This window comes from Nannobrachium achirus, assembly GCF_963921795.1.
Source record: "Nannobrachium achirus genome assembly, chromosome: 11".
Lineage (NCBI taxonomy): Eukaryota > Metazoa > Chordata > Actinopteri > Myctophiformes > Myctophidae > Nannobrachium > Nannobrachium achirus.
The window spans coordinates 14117242-14137817 of record NC_137820.1 but is presented as its reverse complement, the minus strand read 5'-3'; the positions used below and the strand labels follow the sequence as shown (position 1 = coordinate 14137817).

The following is a 20576-nucleotide window of genomic DNA, read 5'->3' as shown; positions in this document are numbered from 1 at the left end:
GTCATTTACACTGCCCCCAGATGAGTGGTTGTCCGTGGGGACCTCTAGGCCTGAAATGTCATTGGCTGGGGCGTCTCTGAGCCCACACAAAGGTCAGTGGCGACACCGGCTCCAGAGATCCTTATTGATTCCCAATCCGGTGCCATAATGCCTGGCAATTACACACCTAAATGACATGCTAATCATGGCTGTTCATTCCGATTCTAAGGATTTATTTTGAATTGTTAACTAGTGCCAATGCACCCACTTTGATCTAATGTCAGTGATTCCTCTGTGAGTCAACATTAAGACTTCGGCAGCATCCCAGCTGTTCCAATGTTCCAACAATCGTCATATTTGTTGTTCAAGTAATTCACACAACTTCAAATTATTATTACGATTTTATGTCTCTATTCATGAACAAAGGTAAGGCATGCCATATTGTGTTTTCGGGTAGTGGATACATAATTTATGCAGTATATTACTGATACATCTATCATAGTCGCTGCCTTTTTAATAAACGAATGCCATTTATTATTGGAAATGTTTCCACTTCCAAAGAAGGCCAACTGCCCACTGTCTGTCCATCCACATAAAATATGGGCTCTATGTGAGCTGCATGTTAATGACTGTATGGATGGGGAGTGAGAGTGGTGTGGCCTGTTGCCTGCCTGGGCACAGATGGTGGGAGAGCAGGATGTACAGAGCTGCAGTTTTGTCCAAACACACACGCACGCACGCACGCACACACACACACGCACACACTTGCGCGCGTAGAAATTCTTCACACGTGCATGAGCACCTACACATACTGTAGGGTCAGAACACCCAGGATGGGAGCATATTATTTGGACCAGGTGGACAAGGGAGGGGGACGCTTGTTTTTCACACCTAGAGTGGAAAGCCTGCTCATATTACACTGCGTCATCATACCTGTTATATGGCCTTGTGTTACTTTTCAATCTGTAATCAAAACAAGGGATCTCCTTTTCGAACGGTAACACAGGACCTGGGGACATGATGATAAAAGGCTTGATTGGGGCTCATTGAGGCATGTGAGACCAAGCAGGATAATTAGTGCACGGGGACGATCAATACACCTCGTGTGGGGGTTGAATGCGGAGGGAAAACACAATCTAAGGGATTGTTGGGAGGGCGAGAGAACTGCAGTGGCAAGCAGAATTCAAAACAGACAGAGCACGTTACAGTACGAATCATGTGAGATTTACATCAGCAGGAGAGGTTTCACGCTCAGTGCATGCAATGAGTGCACGCTGGGCACAGGATGTCCAGCGATTTGGATCCATATTATTACTTTGAATATTCATTATTAATATTCCGAGCAGGGAAGGCACACAAAACGGCAATTAGCATCAAAGGATATCGGGATCTGCACAGGGAGCAATGGACATACAAATGGACAGGAGACATGGGAGATAAATGGAGGCGTATAAAGACAGGAAGACAGATGGATAGGTAGATGAATGAAGGCGAGGGGGTTCAGCGGATCGATCGGAGCCAGAGCACAGGTCCCTCGGGAGATGGGGCCTTTTTAGCACCGGGGTGAGGAGGAGAGGGGGGGATGATGACACGTTTCCCCCTCAGAGAGGTACTGTGTCTGGGAAAGGAGCTGTGTGTCATCGTGGCCACGGTGGAGAGATGCAAGCAGGGACGTGCTGGCCATTGGGAAAAGCGGGACAACTCCCGAACGGCCGGTTCATTCCACGCCGGTCCAGGCCGGCCATTAGGAAAAAATTAAAAATTAAATGTCGGCCTTCGTTCCATTTTGAGGGCTGGGCGGCCAACAAAGTAAATTGTCACTGTCGGGCAGAAACCTTGTATCTCCAAGTTTCAAATTTATATTTTTTTTCGCAAAGCAAAGCCCTGCTTCATCATACAAGGCCGTTGCACAAAAGTAGTGAAAACAGCAGATCTACAAGCACACGTGTGCTTGTAGATCGGCTGTTTTCACTAGTTTAAATCATTTTTTAAAAGATAAATACAAAACAAACGGTTTTGGACATACAAGGTTTCCACCCAACAACGACAAAATATAACTCATGTACAATAATTGGCCCACTGGCTTGTCACTTGTCATGATCTGGAATGGCTAATCTTTGAGTAGCAGCAGCGCTATAGAGAGATCTCTATCTAAAGCGTGCAATGAGGGCCTCTACAACTCTTTTTCCCGGGCTGAATCAGGGGCCCAGCACGTCCCTGGAGCCGCGTGCCATTGTGGCCACGGTGGAGAGATGCAAGAGAGGAGAAAGAGAGAGCGCATGTTCCCGGCGCGCCGTGGTGTGACAGACGGTGATAGGGAGCGACAGCTCTCTCCCTCTCAGAGAGAAGAGAGAGAGGAAGACATGCCGCTTCGCCAGACTCCCGCTACCCTGCCATCGCCCCGGGAACGAAGCCATGCCCTGCCCCATCCCAGCTCTGTCACACACTGACTGCAGCCATTAGCACTGCCATAGGGCTTTGCAGTTAGATCTGGAGCACGGGAACATGCTCTCTGATAGTTTTGGATCCGTCACTTAGTGTTCTTCCCTGGAAGTATTTCGGGAGTTTGCGGGGGGATGAGTGCAGGGGTGTCGCACCAAATTCTGGGCCCTGGGTACTTTAACTATTGAAAAATAGCAGATATACAAGCTCACAGCGCGGCACTCGGTGCCGCGCTGTGAGGTTGTGTGAGGTTGTGTGAGGTTGCGAGCTTGTGGATCTGCTATTTTTGAAAATTCTTGAACATTTGTGGAAGTCTTTGAATATTTCAAATCCTTCTAAGGTTTTTTGAAAAACCTATGTTTCTATGTCAGTGGTGCTCAAACGGTTCATGTGAAGGACCCCCAAAATATTTAGTTCCAGGGACCCCGCAGAAGCAACATTTGAGTAACAAATGTTTGCTTAAAAAATACACATACCTGTATTCAAAGATTTGCACACATTTTCACGACTTTTCAAAAATAGCAGATCTACAAGCTCACAGTGCGGCACTCGGTGCCGCACTGTGAGCTTGTATATCTGCTATTTTTCAATAGCTAAAGTATAAAATAATTAAGGTCCCTCCACATTGGGCCCTAGTAACTCAGTCCCACTCCCCCCCCCCCTTGTGACACCCCTGGGTGAGTGGCAGGCGTACCTGCGTACGTCCCTGTGCACTGAGGTGTGGAGGGTGGAAGGCAGACTCAGGAGGGTTTGGAAAGAATACGGGGGTCATGGTGATCCCTGCTGTGGAAGGGCTGCAGAGTAGCGTGGCATCCCTGTAAAACACAATCATTACCAAGCAATAATAGACAATACAGAGGATTAAAACAATGAAAATGGGTTTTATCTGTTTTTCCAATGTGAGGAATTAGAGGGATACAAAATGATGTACAGAACAAATTAGCATTCAGGCAAAATGCCTAGTTTTCACTCTTCCAAATGTGCTATTTATCTCTAGGTTGATTGATGGAGACATAACTACCCGGGAAATAGATTTGCTCAGCCGATTTCCAGAGTAATGAGAATTTGTAATGGTTATTCCTGCTCAACAAAAGGCATGAATGAAAACATGAGGTGGGTGTCGACCACCTCGTCTCGCAGGGAGATTATGGTTCCCGCGCGCAGGGCCATGAAATCCATTTGAGCGAAAGGACAAAAAATAAATAAAACATTAAACGGTGCTTCCAAAATTGTGCCCTGGCAACAGCTTCACTATTATTAGAAGCGTGGTAAAGTGCCAGAAAGGCACAGCATTCTGTGGACATGGACTGAGTCAGGCATGATGTCCACCTGTGTCCGGACAGGCCCCCCCCCATATGTTAATGACTTATTTGTTAGGATGAACGTTGGACAAATAACTCCAACTAATTACACAAACAGAAGCTGCTGACAGTGAAAGGACATTATGGAAATGATGTAACTTCCCAACTCGCTTAAGTGTAGCTCTTGGTGACACAATGTCACCCAATGCACAGCACTTTATTCTGGGGGTCTTTGAGGGGTCTCATCAGTAATTGCAGCACGTCTCACTGCACAATCAGGCCTCGCACATGGCATTCGCTTCACATATTTAAGACTTCAGCACTCTAATTTTAGCGCATGATGCACACAGGGCAGTTGTCCGTTGTGCCTCTTAATTGATGTCAAGGCCCCGAGGTGCATTAGTGTGAGAGATTAAGTGCCCATGCCGGTGTGCGGTTTGCCCCCTCTGTGTGTGAGGAGTGTCCGGGCCTCGCCCCACCAGCTGCACAACCCACGCAGCGCCTGCCGAGTGATTTTAACGGTCCGTGTATCTGGAGTTAATTGTGCCAACCGCTGGACCGTTCAGAGCAACATGTCTTGAGCAACCTGTCAATAGGATAATGTTGAATCCCACACATCTTTGTTTACAGATAAAAATATACTGTATAATTTTGTTTTATCTTATCCTGCTATGGCATGAAATTTCTGTTCATGACATGTGTCCGTCTGTCTGTCTGTAGTTCATGTACCTCGAGAACCGTCCGACCGTCGGATAGGCGGTTGTCCAGAACCGACCACTATGCCCATATATGGAATCAAACCGCCATTCTGACCGGTCTTGTTATCGTTCATACGGTCAGAAGAGTGAGGCAGTATACTTCTCACTGACCTGTATGAGTGGTAGTTTGGCACAATACGGGCCACAGTGAGCAGGGAACCAACTGGGTCCTTTAGGGGCTTTTCCATAGCCTTCAGAAGCACCTAGAAGAAACAATAAGAAGGACATTTGAAGCAACATTAGGGGAGACAGAGGGAGGTTGGGGAGAGACAGATAGAGAGGTGGAAATAGAGGAAAAATAAAAGGATTCACAGGGAGTGAGAGAAAAGGAGTAAACAAAGAAAGAAGGAAAGAGGGGGTAGGGAGGGAGGGACAGACGGAGGGAAGGAGGGAGAAAGGGAGAGAGACACACACAGAGAAATCTTCCATTGTCCACTCTGTAAACATAGCACAGCTCTAGCAGTCAGTATAAGTAATGCAGCACCACGCACAGAGCAGGGGGCATTTGAACTCCTGCGCTATTCAATATCTCCTGGTCTACAGGAGATCAATGGGAAGATTCATTTGATAGCAAATTCACACTCTGCTTAATTAAGTTAGCATCTTTTTCATGTAGGAAAATAGAGATTGGATGTCTCGTCTAATACACTGAGATCTAATTAATCTAAAGTAAATTCTCCTCGTCGCACTTCTAAGTGGCATAATGCATTTATTAAACTCTGCTACTGTATGATCCGATATTGCAATGATATTGCATATTCAATGTTGCAATAGCATAATGTTTTTAACATGTCATTTATTTGAGTCATAGTGGACTGGACAGAATGCTCTTACCTCGAACCCAGTGAAGGAGAAGTGAGGCTGTCTGGGAAGGATGCTGACCTTCCGGACCACAGTAACATAGAGACGCACCCCAGATGGAACAGAGTGGTGAGACTGTAAAACAGAGGGGCTAACACTAATGTGGGTCACAGGCACAACAGTATAGCACCCAATATCACTGCCACTGTGCTGCAGCTGTTTGTTAAAGGAATACTTCACCCCAAAATGACTTTTATTCTATGTCTTACTCACACAGTGAAGCCTTAAATCCATGGAGAATTCTTGTTTGTGTCTTATTCCTTCATGGTGAATGCACATTCCAAAAACAAAGGAAGCACTTTGATGAAAGTAGGATTCAAAGTGTAACAACCGAAAAACAAGACATAAACTTCGAACACAACCATCGCAGTACAATCCTGTGTCCTGTATCCAGTCGTACCATCAGTATGTGTGGGGTCCAACACTGCTGATTTGGGCATTTAACCTCGAAGTGAATTATTATGATAAAGTTTGAGCGAAAATGCAGTGTTTTGCAAGTACCGAGAAGAGGGCTGGACACAGGGCACTTGGATTAACTGTGAGAGAGTGGTGTTGGAGTTTATGAACAGATTTTTAATACAATGTAGTTTTGCTGTTCTTAACTTGGACCCACATGTTTCTCAACTCATCAAGTATTTCCACTGTTTTTGGATTCTTGTTCTGTGTGAGGAGATAGTGTTGGAAGAAAATGTCCTATATTTGCCATACACTTTGTAAGTACATGCCCATGACGCATAGCATCTGCAATGGTGTGAAACGACACCAAGACAGTATTTCGTATTTCCCCCCACACTATAGTATGTGATCTCACGTAAGAAAAAGTGTTGAATACAATGAATACAAACAGCTACTGCATAATTCATCAGGCAGAAATAGGGTTGTTAGCTGGTAAGGCTAACATAATTCTTTGAGGAGTTAAAGACAAGAACCACAGGACTTCACCAGCAGTTATTATGGCTCAGGGGTCTCCAGAGGGTCCTCCATTAAAACAACACTGCCCAAATCAATGTTTATGGCCACCATAAAAATAGAATAAAATCTGCAAACTAGGGAGGCCTCAATGCCCATGACTCACCCATAAAATCCGCTCTTTACACAGCATCACGCAGTGAAACATGAAGCTGGTTTAGCGGATTTAGCCTAATAGCAGTCCTCCACTTTTTCTTATATAAATAAAATCCATGCGAAGAGTCAGCATACAGAATGACCAAGGATCAGTAAAGTAAAGTCATCTTATTTTATATATCAGATTTAAAAGCAATGGCAGTTGACCCAAAGTGCAAAGATGCCATATAAGCCTAATTAAGGGAGCTATAGTGGTGGATTTGATTATATTTCAACAAGTTGAACGGGACCGATAACGCTGAGGCCCTCTACAGGAAGAGACAGAGCTAATTGTTCTTCCCGAGAAGGCCCTTGGCATGTGCAACGGGATGCTGTACTTGCTGCTCGTCCATTTAGCTCAGAAACTCGCTGCAACACAGTGAGCTTGTATATCAGCTATTTTCGTGTGTGTGCCACCATCGTATGATCAAGTATAAAACAGGGCATAAGTGCTAAAGGCAATTTCTTCTTAGTTTGAAACAGTAGGTTAACGTATACAGTGTTTTGTATAATCTCTCAAGACAGATTCTGCTAACAGCATAATGTTGTTGTTAGAAGGAATAAACACAAGGAATTGCATGTTCTCCCCATGTCTCCTAGGGTTGATACCCCCACAAAAACATGCACGTAATCCTGGTCTCTATAATGCCTCCCCCTGGCCAGCCGGGGCACCTGATGGAGGGGAAAGGAACTGGTTGGAATAATGTGTTCCTTCCACGCGCTACTTCCAAACGGGAAATCTCCACTGTCAGGTGAAAAGAAGCAACTTGGACTCCTCATGCATAGAAGGAAGCATGAGGTCAGTCCGTTGTCTCCCCAGGCACGGCAGAGGGAGAGCAGAGCCCAGGATTGGCACTGGGTGAAATAATTGGTTACAAAATTGTGGGATAAAAATTATAGAAGAAAAAAAAGAAGGAATAAACACAGAAGCACCCAGGAGGAGGTGGACTAAGAAAGGGGGGAGCCACACAAGTTCCTGTTTCAACCATAGAGGTAATAATAAAGAGCTGACTGCCCCACCTCCAGCTATTAATTTCAATCAATGTTGCTCAGTGGCGTTTGAAGCACCCGGAAGACTGCCATAAGTAGCTGAATTGGCCTATAAATATAGGCCAATTTTGTGGCCCACTGTGGCCCACTAAGCAGGTGCACTAGGGTACGCAGTAGCATTAGCATACGCACGCGCAGTAGCGTTTAACTGACCACCAGGCTAAGGCTGCTTCAATGCTCTACCGTGGTTCTGGGGGCTTGTTTCAACACAAAAAAGGAGGTGTGCCCCCGGAGATGAAAACAAAGAGTGGGGAAAAAAACATATATCCATTTTTAGCAAATGGGTTCCCAGATTGGTATAGATATGACTCGGGCCATACAAAAAGTTGTTGTACATGGAGACAATGCACAGTACAGTACGCATCGTACATTCTTCCAAGGTGAAGCACCAATACTGTACGTTTACGGTGCAAAGCATCCTCCCGATATAAATGAGCAAATACAGTCTAGACTTCAGGCAAACATTGCTAATAAAAAAATAAATCCTGATAAATACAAACACAGGAGATGGATTTCTTCACGGAAGGCATCAGGGATTGCTGGTAAAGAGAGCATGGATTATTCATGTCTATTCCCACAGTGCAAACAGTCCTCTCTTTTGATGGATTGTGCCCGCGGCCATCCTCGCTGCTCAATACCAACAGTCCCATCATGCAACGCTGCCTCACGCTGCTCCCACTCAGCCCCCGATGACGAGCTCTCCCGGAATCACAGACACGGCCGGCGGCTCTCTCTCCTCGTCTCTCTACGACCAGACATAATGATGTGTGTGTGGTCTGCAGGGGTGTCGCACCAAATTCTGGGCCCTGGGTACAAGGATTCACTGTGTGGCCCCCCCATGAATGTTCTTCATAGGGGGAGGGGATTTAACCCATTTAGACTGGGAACGCATTATTACGCATTATTTTGTGCTTTTAACTATTGAAAAATAGCAGATATACAAGCTCACAGCTTGTAGAAAATGCGAGCAAGTCTTTGAATATTTCAAATCCTTCTAAGGTTTTTTGAAAAACCTATGTTTCTATGTCAGTGGTGCTAACATTTTCATGTGAAGGACCCCCAAAATGATATGTATTTGGCCACGGACCCCCATCTCAAAATATTTAGTTCCAGGGACACCCCAGAAGCAAAATTTGAGTTACAAAATAATGTTCACTTAAAAGATCTACAAGTGATCTACAAGCTTGCAGCCGCGCTGTGAGCTTGTATATATCTGCTATCTTTCAATAGCTAAAGTATAAAATAACTAAGACCTGTCCACCTTGGGACCTAGTAACTCAGTCCCACTTTTCCCCCCCTTGTGACGCCCCTGGTGGTCTGAACTGAAACTAAATTTAAACCGGGTATCAAGGAGAGGGTAGCAGACTAGAGAGGCTAGACGAGGAAGGTGTGCGCCCATCGCTGATAGCATTCGTCTGAGCTCATTTTTATTTAGTCTGACTGAGGGATGTAAAGAGCGTGCTATTTTGGCTCCTGTGGCACAGCTGGAGCGATGGGAATCTGTCACTCCAATCAGCTTACAGAGTGCAAAAGTGTGTGAACAGAAGGCATATGTACAGTATTAGCATTGTCGTGGCAGTGAAACGACATGCACAGTGCAGTACATTATCCAGCACCAGTAGCATATCATCGCTGACAGGCAGAAACGAAGGCATTTCTCCATATTTTATATATTTTTTTCTTCTTCAGAAATCTATGCCCTGTGTTATACCCTTCATCATATGACAGTGTCTTGCAAAAGTAGTGAAAATTAAATTACAGATCTTCAAGCTTACAATGTGTCACGGTGCGCTTGGAGATCTGCTATTTTCGCTTTTATGTTTTGTTGTTGTTGCTATAATGCCCAAAACAGGGATTCTGTCTGTATAGAGATGTAATCAATGGCCATGGGTGGGTGAGCTCACCTGCACCAGCTCCAAGTGGTGATGCTGAAAAGGCTGCAGACACCCAACAGGTAGGCGGTAGTGAGCAAGAAGTTATTTACTCTTACTGTCAGCCACATTAAGGACCACCACTGTGAATACAGAATATGTACAGTACATGAGATTCATATAGCAAGTATCTGAGATGATTCCTCATAAAATGATCAGAACAGGATGTATGGTTTTGGAGTTATTGTATGGTTAAGCTATTTTGTGCAGTTCAACTACAAATTATGAAAAAGGAAAGGTCACTTGACTTGAAATGGAGTAGATAGCCTTAGCCTAAATACTGTACTGCAACTCAGTCTAAAATATTTGATAATGTTTTCCCTAAAAGCTGTGTCCTTACTGTAGCACTGCAACATTTCAAACCTAAATATAGAGTCCATTGCAGAACTGAAAATAAGTCTTAGTATTGAGACTGGATTACTGAATTTAAAGGGAACACAACCATTTCCCAGCGAGGTGTTCATTCTGCACTGTCAAAGGGAGGCTTTGCCTCTGTGTGAGCTCTGAACTAAAGATGAACTCTGTGGATTTCTTTCCCTGCTCCATCTAAAGTAGGCCTATTTGCAGACAGAAGCTGTTGCCAAACTTCTCTTTTCAAAGTATTGAAAGGACCACGAATATAAAGCCATCCAACAAGTTGTGATTAAGAGATGTTGTCTGAAGCTTTCTGAAGCTATTTGTTGGGCTCAACACATTCCTTGCAATCGCCTAGCATTAAAAGAGAAAAGTAACACTATTTAGTAAAGATGGTCAATGAACACTGGCAATGGCCAGCTGACCTAAAATACCTTAGCAACAGTTAGAACCCTTTACGCTAAGGACCTGCTGTCAGCGCTTGCTCGTCAACGCTCGACTTTGCTGTCCTCCAATGAGGTTTCCTCGCCGCATAGGGGAGGAGGCAGCTGAAGTCGAATAAAAGACGGATACGAACAAAGGGAGAAAGCTTGGTGTCTGAAGTGTTGCAGTGCCAGTCTCTCTCTCTCTCTGGACCATCAGTATTCCCTCCACATCGACAGCAATCACTCGCTCGCCTATTTGAGAGAGCCATTAAGCCTTTGTGTGTAATTATTCTGTCACTGAACTGGCAGGATCCGGGCTGCAGGAATTATGCAGGCCCACGCTCAAATTATCAGCAACACTGAGGTCTTTCAACTTGACTGATAAGCAAAACTATTTCACACAGATATATCCTTTTAGTGGTTGCTATTCTTTTTCTCCTCTACAGCCCAAAGAAATAGGTCTGTGTTGAATTCAGTCAAGTGCAACAATGGCTCATTATGAAACCCATTATGTTTTTATTCCCCCAAATCGATGTTCCTTTTCAGTGGTAGAGAGACATCAGGGAGGCATGCAGAATAATACATTCTTCTTCCCCTGATGTTGGGAGTTCGGAAGGTCAATTGAAAGTTATTCTTACAACAGCATGCAGGGCTTACTAGACTAACTAACTAATATTGTAGTATGAATGAGTCTTTCTTTTTCTACAGAAACGACACACTCAAAATGGCAACTTATTGTGGATGGTACATCATTATCACACCTAAATGTATCCATCAATCCAAAATGACTGGCTATCACAGGTTTTGTAGCCATCTGAATCATTTGTAGAAATATTTAGCCTCAAATGTAATTAAAAATATATATTATATGTATTTGCCCCTCAATTATAATCACTAAATAACTAAAGAAAAGGTGCCCAGTGTTCTCAGCGGCCCACTGTTCCGGTTACGTTCTCTTGTAACCTTTGTCTCTCTTCATATACGTTTGTCCTTGACAGGCATTGACAAGTTGCTATGATACTGTAGTTGCTATGCTCTAAAACACAGTACTTTTAAAGGAAACACAGTAAAATGCTTAGGGCCCTATTTTACGCCGCGTATTATCCTTACTAGAAGCTGGTTCGGGCGGCCCAGCGTCTAGTCGGCGACCTGGCCAACTCGGAACAATGTAAATAGGGAATGAATGCCCCGCCCTTTAATTCAAACCCCATTATACCTGTTTTCATAGGACCCGTTTTGACCATCTGTCTGCCTGTGTCCATTTATGCCCATATATGGAGATATCTGTATCTGTCTGTCTGTCTGTCTGTCGGCGTCCATTTTATGTCCATATATGGAGATCACTGCAGTTATAGTTCTGGGTCCATTTTATGCCCATATATGGAGATATCTGTCTATCTGCGTCCATTTTATGCCCATATATGGAGTATCTGTCCAACTGTGTTGCAGACACAGTGCCGGTTCCCCCTTTAATGCAAACCTCATTATACCTGTTGTCATAGGACCCGTTTTGAACATCTGTTTGCCTGTGTCCATTTATGCCCATATATGGAGATATCTGTATCTGTCTGTCTGCGTCCATTTTATGCCCATATATGGAGATCTTTAACCATCTGTTTGCCTCTGTCCATTTATGTCCATATATGGAGATATCTGTATCTGTCTGTCTGCAATCCATTTTATGCCCATATATGGGGGCATTCATTTTATGCCCATATATGGAGAACGCGCGTGCCCGTGGGACGAACGGTTCTCGAGATACGCGGATTACATACATACATACACACTCACAGAGATTTTTTGTTGACTCATGTGGCGTACGTGATGTCAGAGCCTTTTATGAAGTGATGTCACAATGAGTCAGAGCTTTCGCCGATTTCCTCCGGAACAGCCTGATGTCAACAATCAACCCCGCATAAGGAGATTCCGAACGTTTCGCGCCGGTTCGGGAAAACCGCGCGTCGGGTCGGGTCGAGACCCGGCACTGCACTCCGTGCCGCGGCGGGGAACGCGCGTGCCGAATCTGAAGCCGGTGGGACGAACGGTTCTCGAGATACGCGGATTACAGACACACAGACACACAGACAGACAGACAGACACACACGCAGAGACTTCTCGCATTTATAGATAGATGACTGATCTCATTAGGCATTTTTTATTATTTTGAAAAACATTTTAAAATAGTGAAAATAGCTAATCTACAAGCTCATAACGTGTCGATGTAGATTGTCCATTTTCAAAATTTAAAGAAATGCCTAATAAGATTAGTCAAAAGGCATAAGATGCCACGCAAAATATGGCCCATAGTCTTAACTCATATAGTGCCAATCCCGAGAAGACTCGTGAAAAATACTCGAGTATCACATGGTGCCAATCCCGAGTATTCTCGTGAAAAGTAATATATTACTGTAGCGGCGGATACATTACCGAGAACAATGGCCGGAGGTCCGGAGACGAAATCCGTCGCTGATTTCACATCATCACGGCTCCACGAGCACAAAATAGTCCCATCCATAACATTGAGGTGGACGGGGGATCTCATCTTTAATGTCCATTATCTCAAAACTACACTTTAGAAGCTAGGATGGAGGCAGATGCTCGCTTATGTTACACATGTATAAAAGCTCCCGGTCCGCCATTACACAACTCCACGTGGACAACGATCGGTTCCGGCGCAGGACCCGATGACGTCAGACCGGAAGTGTTTGCGCTGTGGACTTCTGGCCTTCAAAATAAGATAACGGGGGTGATGCCAACCTGAGACTGGCATCGTGGACTTTATAATCCGTTAATTTCATGGGCACTAAATGAGTTAAGTTATCCATTTGTAACTCTGAGAGTGTACAAATGAAACCAAAGGTAACCAGGTCCACTTGGTTATATTTGTACACTCTCAAGAGTAAAATGAACACTGATTTACTGTGCACTTTAGGTAAGATTCATGTCTTAGGATGTACATACTGTTTCCTTCCTTCTCCTGCTCGCATCATGAGAAACTCTATATCGGGTAAAAAGACAAATCAACCTGAGACTGTCAGGGGACTGCATCAAACCATCAAGACTTTTGGCACACATGCCACACGCTATCTCAAATTGCAATCTAAAAGCATATGCTAGAAATCAATCCACGTTTCCACATAATTTCTTCATAGCTCAAGCCTCCATTCTTTGTAATGTAAAGACTCTAAACACCATCATTATCCAATAGCTAGATTCAATTGACTGCTTACCCTCTGCCTGCAGCTGGACAGAGAGCGTCTCCCTCCACAAGGGGCAGTGTGTGGGCTGCTGGGTGCAGCGGGTCACCCCCACACTCCTCCCCGTAAGGGACTCATCCACTCCACTCTTCCTGCACACACAGAAATAAAAATCACACCCAATGTGAAGTGAGCGGTGGTCATGCTTGCATAACGTCTTCAGACTAAGATTTGAGTCTAGGATGTACAGGCTATGCTACACAAGTAGCATAGCCTGTACATCAGGCTGTACTCTGAAGAACCGTGTCACTTGAGTGTCCTTCCTTCCTTCTGTATCCTCGTGACCGTCCGTATCCTCTGTGATGTCAGTGTGATGTCAGCGAGTTGTGACATCACTTCCTCTACAGGGCGGCTACACGAAATGTGGATAACACTATATATGGAGATAGTCCAGTCCATCATGTCATATGGGACTACCGTCATAGAAAGTAGCCATTGTTAGGCCGGAGTCATTGGCTGTCTAAACATGGAGATGTGGATAACACTATATATGGAGATAGTCTAGTCCAATATGTCATATGGGACTACCGTCACGTTTTACTATGGTAAAACGCTGAGGAAAAAGGCTACAGACACACACCCAGCCACTCTATGGAGCGGTTTACCACCGCTCAAAAATGCATAGTTGTGATGACACCAGTTAAGTTAAATTTAAATCCCACAACATAAAAAAATGTTTTAGAATTCCCCAATAACTACAACAAATGTATACATTTTATGTTGCACGTGTATTTGATTTGTTTCTTACATTGCAGAATTGACTGGCATTGAGTCCTTCTTGCACAGTCTCTCTCTTTTGCAAGATGTTATAAAATACACTTATGCATAATTTCTACCCTGTTGTACGATGGTGTCTGCGATGCGACCCATTGTGAGATTTTAGAACAGCTATTTTCACTGCCATTCCATGACATATAAATCAGGCTATAAACACATTATCAGGAGTCCGGTTCAAATTCCTAGGTCAGGGGTCTTCAACAGGGGGTCCGGGACCCCTAGGGGGTCCTCAGAGTTACTACAGGGGGTCCTCCAAATCTTTGTGTGATAGAAACTTTTTTCTTCTTTTTATATATTAACCACTTGAACCCTAGTGTCCATATTCTGAGAACTTTAGCCAAAAATATTTTTGGCAAAGAGCTTTGGTGAAGAGGGGGAAAAGAGCAGACTAAGTACAGAGTGAAAGGTCAAGTTTATTAAGTATTGACGGTTCAAGTGGTTAAATATCTGAAAGCAAATTGACATGAATCCAAAATACACTGATGATCCATCGTGCTGTCAAACAATGAGACTATATGGAATCTATGAAAAGGTTGAGGGGGTCCCTGCTTCATTTCTCTCTCAACTAAGGGGTCCCTGGCCTGAAAATGTTGAAGACCCCTGGCCTAGGTAATCATGAACACAACATTTGAACCTTTGAACGATCCTATCAAATATGCACCACTCCCCCCTCTCTCAGAGGCTTAATCCCTCTTAGTGGGGTTGTATGAAACGTGCCACCTGCTTCCAGCAATAGTGCTTGGGGGACGACTGCCCCTCGTGACACAGAGCTGGCCTAATCTCACAAACTTAATGCATAGCTACTGTATCTGTTCTCTTACAACACATTCAAGCTCATTAAAAGCTCACAATGTACACAGACTTCCACCATGTCTTGCCCACACCACCATCATTAATAATTGGCCTCATATGCCAAGATGAGTGGATTATATTCATACATAGCATAATAATCCAAACATTTTTGCTTTAGAAATAAGGTGCCATGAGCATTGCAGCAGGTGTATACTGTTCATGACATAGCCACAGGGCAAGAAGAGTATCAGTGCGTTGTACTACAACTTGTACATGAGATTAAGCTGCAGAGTATCAGCAGGTGTCAAGTTCAACCACATAGTCCACAGGTGTACCACTATACTCCAAGGAACTTGAACTCGGAGACCCTGTCCACTGCAGCTCCATCGATGAAAAAAGTCATATTTGTCACATACATTGCTGTATGTGAAATGTCTTAGTAGTGTTGATCTAAACCCCCAATCCAACCCTTGATGCTGAGTGCCAAGCAGGGAGGCAATGAGTCCCATTTTTCCGTCTTTTCTTTGGTATGACCCGGTCGGGGATCAAACCCCGATCTCCCAGGGCAGACACTAACCACAAGGGGCTCCACCACGGAGCAGGAAGACGGGCACATGCTCTCTCCTCTTCCTCCTGAAGTCCACGATCAGCTCCTTCTTCTTGTCGACGTTAGGGTGATGCTGTTCTCCTGGCATCAGAGTGCCAGTAAACTGATTTCATCCCTGTAGGCAGACTCATCGTTGTGTCATCAGCATACATCAGGATGAGTCATGTGTAGCTGCACAGTCATGTGTGTACAGGGAAGAAGTAATATTGTAATATTTTGAAATATGGACTTTTGATATCCATGAGCTGTATGACATAAATATTCATCATTTTAACAAAAAAGGTTTGAAATAATTCACTGAATGTGCAATGTATTTTGTTTCAAAAAATACTGTATATTAAAGTTTCAAGAAAATTTACCTTTACACAATATATATATACCGGTATATATATATATATATATATATATTTTTTTTTCAATCATTGATTAATTCCAATATGTTGTATTACCTATCTGAAGCAAGTTTCAACTTTCAAGTCCCTACAAGTTTATTTTAAAACACGTATTCAAGTGAATAGTATCTGATGGCATCCTTGGGGGAAAAAAATCAAACCATTGGTTCGAAGTGGAGAGGTGAATTTGAGCACCTATACCCTGTGTGTGTGTGTGTGTGTGTGTGTGTGTGTGTGTGTGTGTGTGTGTGTGTGCGCGTGTGTGTCTAGGCTGTGCAACAGTGTTCTCAATCTGTTCCTTTATAGTTTAAAAATCCAGCTACACACCATTGTACTAATGAAATATAACTCCGGCCACGCAACGTAGTACTAAAGAAACATAACTCTCGGCCACAGACCCTAGGCTGCGCAACAGTGCCCTTCTGGTCACCCAGCGGTATTGCAGCAGTTCATGCTCACGGAGACAGGGAGACACACAAAGCTAAAGGTTGGGAGCTCTGTTCACTGCTCCAAAAACACAGTATGCTTTGGAATATAGTCAACTCTGCACTAATGTCATGTATACATTGAGCTGTAATCAATGACCATAACATGGCAGACCACCGGTATGGTCCTTTAACTCTGTTCATACTGTACATGAATTCCAATTTCAGGGTCCATCAATCAACCAAACCACCAGACACATACAATATAGCTGTACTCTACGTAAACAGTGGGTCTAGCCTTCTAGTAAGACAAATGGCCATAGACCTGTTTTCTGAATCACTTGCACATACAAGTGATTCAGGTTGTCAGAGGAATAGAAATGTTTGTTGGTCAACAAGAGTTGAAAAGACACCAGAATATCTCAGGATGTCTAAGTAAATAGCTATTCTTGAAATAGACAAAATTAATGAACAGGACTGATGCCTTTCAAACTGCTTTCAGGATTATATCAAGAAGAAGCACATAACTTAAAAATGGGACCCTTGCGGTTCTATCTTTACCCTCTGAGACTTAAATGAACACTTATAATTAGCTGTGTGTGAGTTTACTGTCAATATTCCAGGATGACCTCCCACTTGGGTAATGACGCCCCCTGGCGATCATTCAGAGAAACTACTTCAGCTCCCGTACTAACGTAGGTAGGAAGGGCCTGTCACTCAAACCGGAGTGACCCGCCTCCAGGCTATATAAGCCCCCGGAGGCGGAAGTAACATCCTCTTTTCACTCTCTGCGATATCACATTCAGATAAGTTGAAACTCAGCCTTGTATTATTATTCTTCGCGCATTAGCCTAAAGCGGTGGCATTAGGAGTCGCCCACTGGCGAGTGTTGAATTAACCCGTACTTAAGAATACTTATTCTTGTTCCGTCCTAAATCGACGGTTATTTCCTTTTATAACAAAGGATTATTACTGCTTGTTCAGGCCTCCGCCGAAGCAAGCGTGGCATAGCATTAGCCGTTAGCTTGTTAGCTCGTCTGCTATTGTTAACGTTAGCTACACTGCTCACCGCTTGTTCAGGCCCTGCCCGAATCAAGCGTGGCCTAGCCTTAGCCGTTAGCTTGTTAGCTCGTCTGCTTCTGGTTAACTCTATCTACAGTGCTTCGCCATGGATCCTCTGGCCTTCCTGCCGAGGCAATGTCCAGGCTGTCCAGGACTCATCGACGGACAGGATCTTCACCATCTCTGTGTCGGCTGCATGGGCGTTGCACACGCCTTCTCTGCACTGAGTCCTCAGGGGAGAGCAGGACCTTTCTGTGACTGCTGCGTGGCCTACGACCACGATGTACTGATACACCGGTTCTTCCTAGCCAGGGCAGGCCTCGGGGCCTGCGCTCCACCAGGTGGGTCCACTGCTCTCAACCCCACAGCCCAGTCTTTCCTTCCCCAGGCGGCCCGCACCGTTGGTCAAGGTGCGGCGCTGCCTTCCGGAGATCCGCTTGACAACCAGCGCGCCATTCCAAGTCAAGATGGCGCCGTGCTACATGAGACACCGCCTGCCGCGCAACCGACCGCAGCTAGCTCCACTGTCACTGGAGCTGGCGGGTCTGGTGAAGTCGCCGCTAAGAAGGCGACCAAGAAGGCTAACACCCAGACGAAATCTCCGGTAGCCTTTTCCCCTTCGGGCGCGGTGCCCAAAAAGAAACGCTTGGATGTGACCGTCGGGGACGTCCCCCTCGACGTGAGCATCACCAAAACAGTCCAGACCTTCAGGCGAGAGTCGGACCTGAGCTCCGGTCAGAGCGAGGGTTCTGGTTCTGAATACTCTGGATACACGGCCGAGGAGGAGGAGGACTCCGTCGAGGACGAGGGTTCTCGACTCACGGTCACTGTGAAAGGTAATGCCCCTGCGGCTCCAGCACGTCAACTGGACGCCGCAGGGAGCTCCCAGGCCTCCTCAGGCACCACTGCCCCTCCACCCGCCAGTCAAGCGAGTGAAGCGGGAGCAGAGGACGTCGATTCTGCAGCAGAAATGCTGGATCATCTCACAGTCTACATGAGAGCTCTGGCCAGAGTTGGAGAGGAGTTGCCACCTCCTCTCCCCTCTGAAGAGGCAGAGGATGATGATGAAATGCCCGGGCAGGAGCCTTCGGTTCCCGCCCCGTATGTCCTCTCCAGGCTGCCGCTGGTGAAAGGTTTCACCAAGGCCCTCCATTCCTCATGGAAGACACATAAAGACCCCAGGAAGCTGCCTTTTTCTGTGCTGGATTTGGTGGGCGGTGCGGAGGCAGGCATGTCCACCTGCCCTAACCTGGACCACCTGTTGGCACAATCTTTTCTGAGTTCCGTCAGACCCCAGTACAAAGATGTAGGCACGGCTAAAAACGGGCCGTTTGTTGGCCCCGTCGGCACCAACCCGCCGGGGTTCACTGTCCTGGAGGACAAGCTGCAGTCGGACAGGGCTCGTAACGCCTACCGGTCCACTGCTCTGGCCGCTAAGGACCTAAATCTGATCCAGCTCTTGCTCGCTTCCACCAAGGACCTGGTCAAAGGTCTGCCCACGGGGGAGCACACAGCTGAACTGAACACTCTATTTGACATCATGCTGAAGGTCAATTGGCATGCGGTTAAGTGGATGGGCAGGTCCATGGACTACAACCTCCAGGCTGAGAGAGCCCGCTGGCTCGACTATGTCGACCTCGAGCCTAAGAGGGACGTGGGCGAGAAGCCTCTAGGTCCTCGCGGGGAGATGTACAAGTCTCTCATAAACATGGAGAACAGTCCCACCACCCTCATGGGTGGGGGCTTGGAGCTGCTGCAGGGTAGAGTTACCTTCTTCAAGGCGGCTAAGGACATCGTCGAGTCCACCACAGTGCCACAGGATGAACCGCAGCAAGCTAGGAGGACGTCCCGCTCCTCCCGCGCCAAGGAAAGGGGCCGCTCTGCTTCTTTTAAGAAGCACTCGTCTTCCTCCAGAGGAGCCTCTGCAGCCAGGGCGCCTGACAGGCCCCGCACCAAGGCTGTGGTTCCCGAGCGCGCTCAGCCGCGCCGCCCGTCCAAGGATGGCAGGCAGCAGTCTTCATACCGCGGTGGCCGCGGTAGGGGACAGCGCAAATGACACTCTGAAGAGGGGAATTGTGCTGGGGCGGGGGTCCGAGGTGTCTCTCGGTCCCCCTCCCCCCAAACGAGGGCGTTTTTCGGTACCCCGTGTCGGGGAAATGAAAATGTTAATTTTGATGCCTCCTGTGTCGGCAATAAACATGTTGAAAGAACAAAGTCTGTCTCTGTCCAACTCTCTCGCACTAGCACAGACGACCCCATCGTGCATGCCTCCTGTAGTAATGATGAAGTCCTGTCAGGACTCGATAATCAATCACAGGTTTTATCAGAAACCAGTAATGTTAATGTCAAACAATTATGTGGTTCCTCAAGCGCGCGAGTGGGATATCCCTCGCGTCGACAATATGAATCCTTTATGCATGCCTCCTGTAAGAATGATGGAGTCCCGTCAGGACTCTTTAATCAGTCAGAGGTTTTATCAACAACCAGTAATGTTAACGTCAAACAATTATATGGTTCCTCATGCGCGCGAGTGGATTTTCCCTCGCGTGAGCGATGCTATGAATTTAACCTTGAGTCAGAAATTCTGTCGGCCTACTATGAGCCCGGGTCAAGGGACAAGCATAAAGGCCTTAGAGCAGGTATTAAACGTAAAAGTTCCTCTCCTGTCAGGGGAGAATGCTTTAGTTGTGGGCGAGTCTGTTTATCAGTCGAATCGCTTTGCTCTTCCTGTCGCTCTATCGAGCCAAAACCGAACGCTTCCGGTTTCACCGGATACGGATTCGCTAGCTCCCCGCTTCCGGTCCGGCCGCAAAAGAGCTCCGCTAGTCAAGCGGTACAATCGGAAGGTGTTCCCACCTTGCGGCCTATTGAACCCCTGCGCTCCGCATCCGGGTGTTCCGGATACGGATACGCAGGTTCCCCACTTCCGGTCCCGCCGCAAAATAGCTCCGCTAGTCAAGCGGTACAACCAGAAGGTGTTTCCGCCATGCGGCCTATTGAACCCTTGCGCTCCGCATCCGGTCGTTCCGGATACGGATACGCAGGTTCCCCACTTCCGG

The 20576-nt window shown here is 46.0% G+C and overlaps 1 protein-coding gene across 1 annotated transcript in view; it reads right to left on the bottom strand.

Moving 5' to 3' along the window:
* Window positions 1-20576, bottom strand: part of ccdc33 (coiled-coil domain containing 33) — a gene marked incomplete at both ends in the record, with an annotated part of 95061 nt that overhangs the window by 46051 nt on the left and 28434 nt on the right. Inside the window, 6 exon segments of the mRNA XM_080736875.1 lie at window positions 3116-3236; window positions 4592-4683; window positions 5315-5416; window positions 9400-9471; window positions 9475-9509; window positions 13436-13554. Of these exon segments, the coding sequence (XP_080593001.1) occupies window positions 3116-3236; window positions 4592-4683; window positions 5315-5416; window positions 9400-9471; window positions 9475-9509; window positions 13436-13554 (541 nt within the window).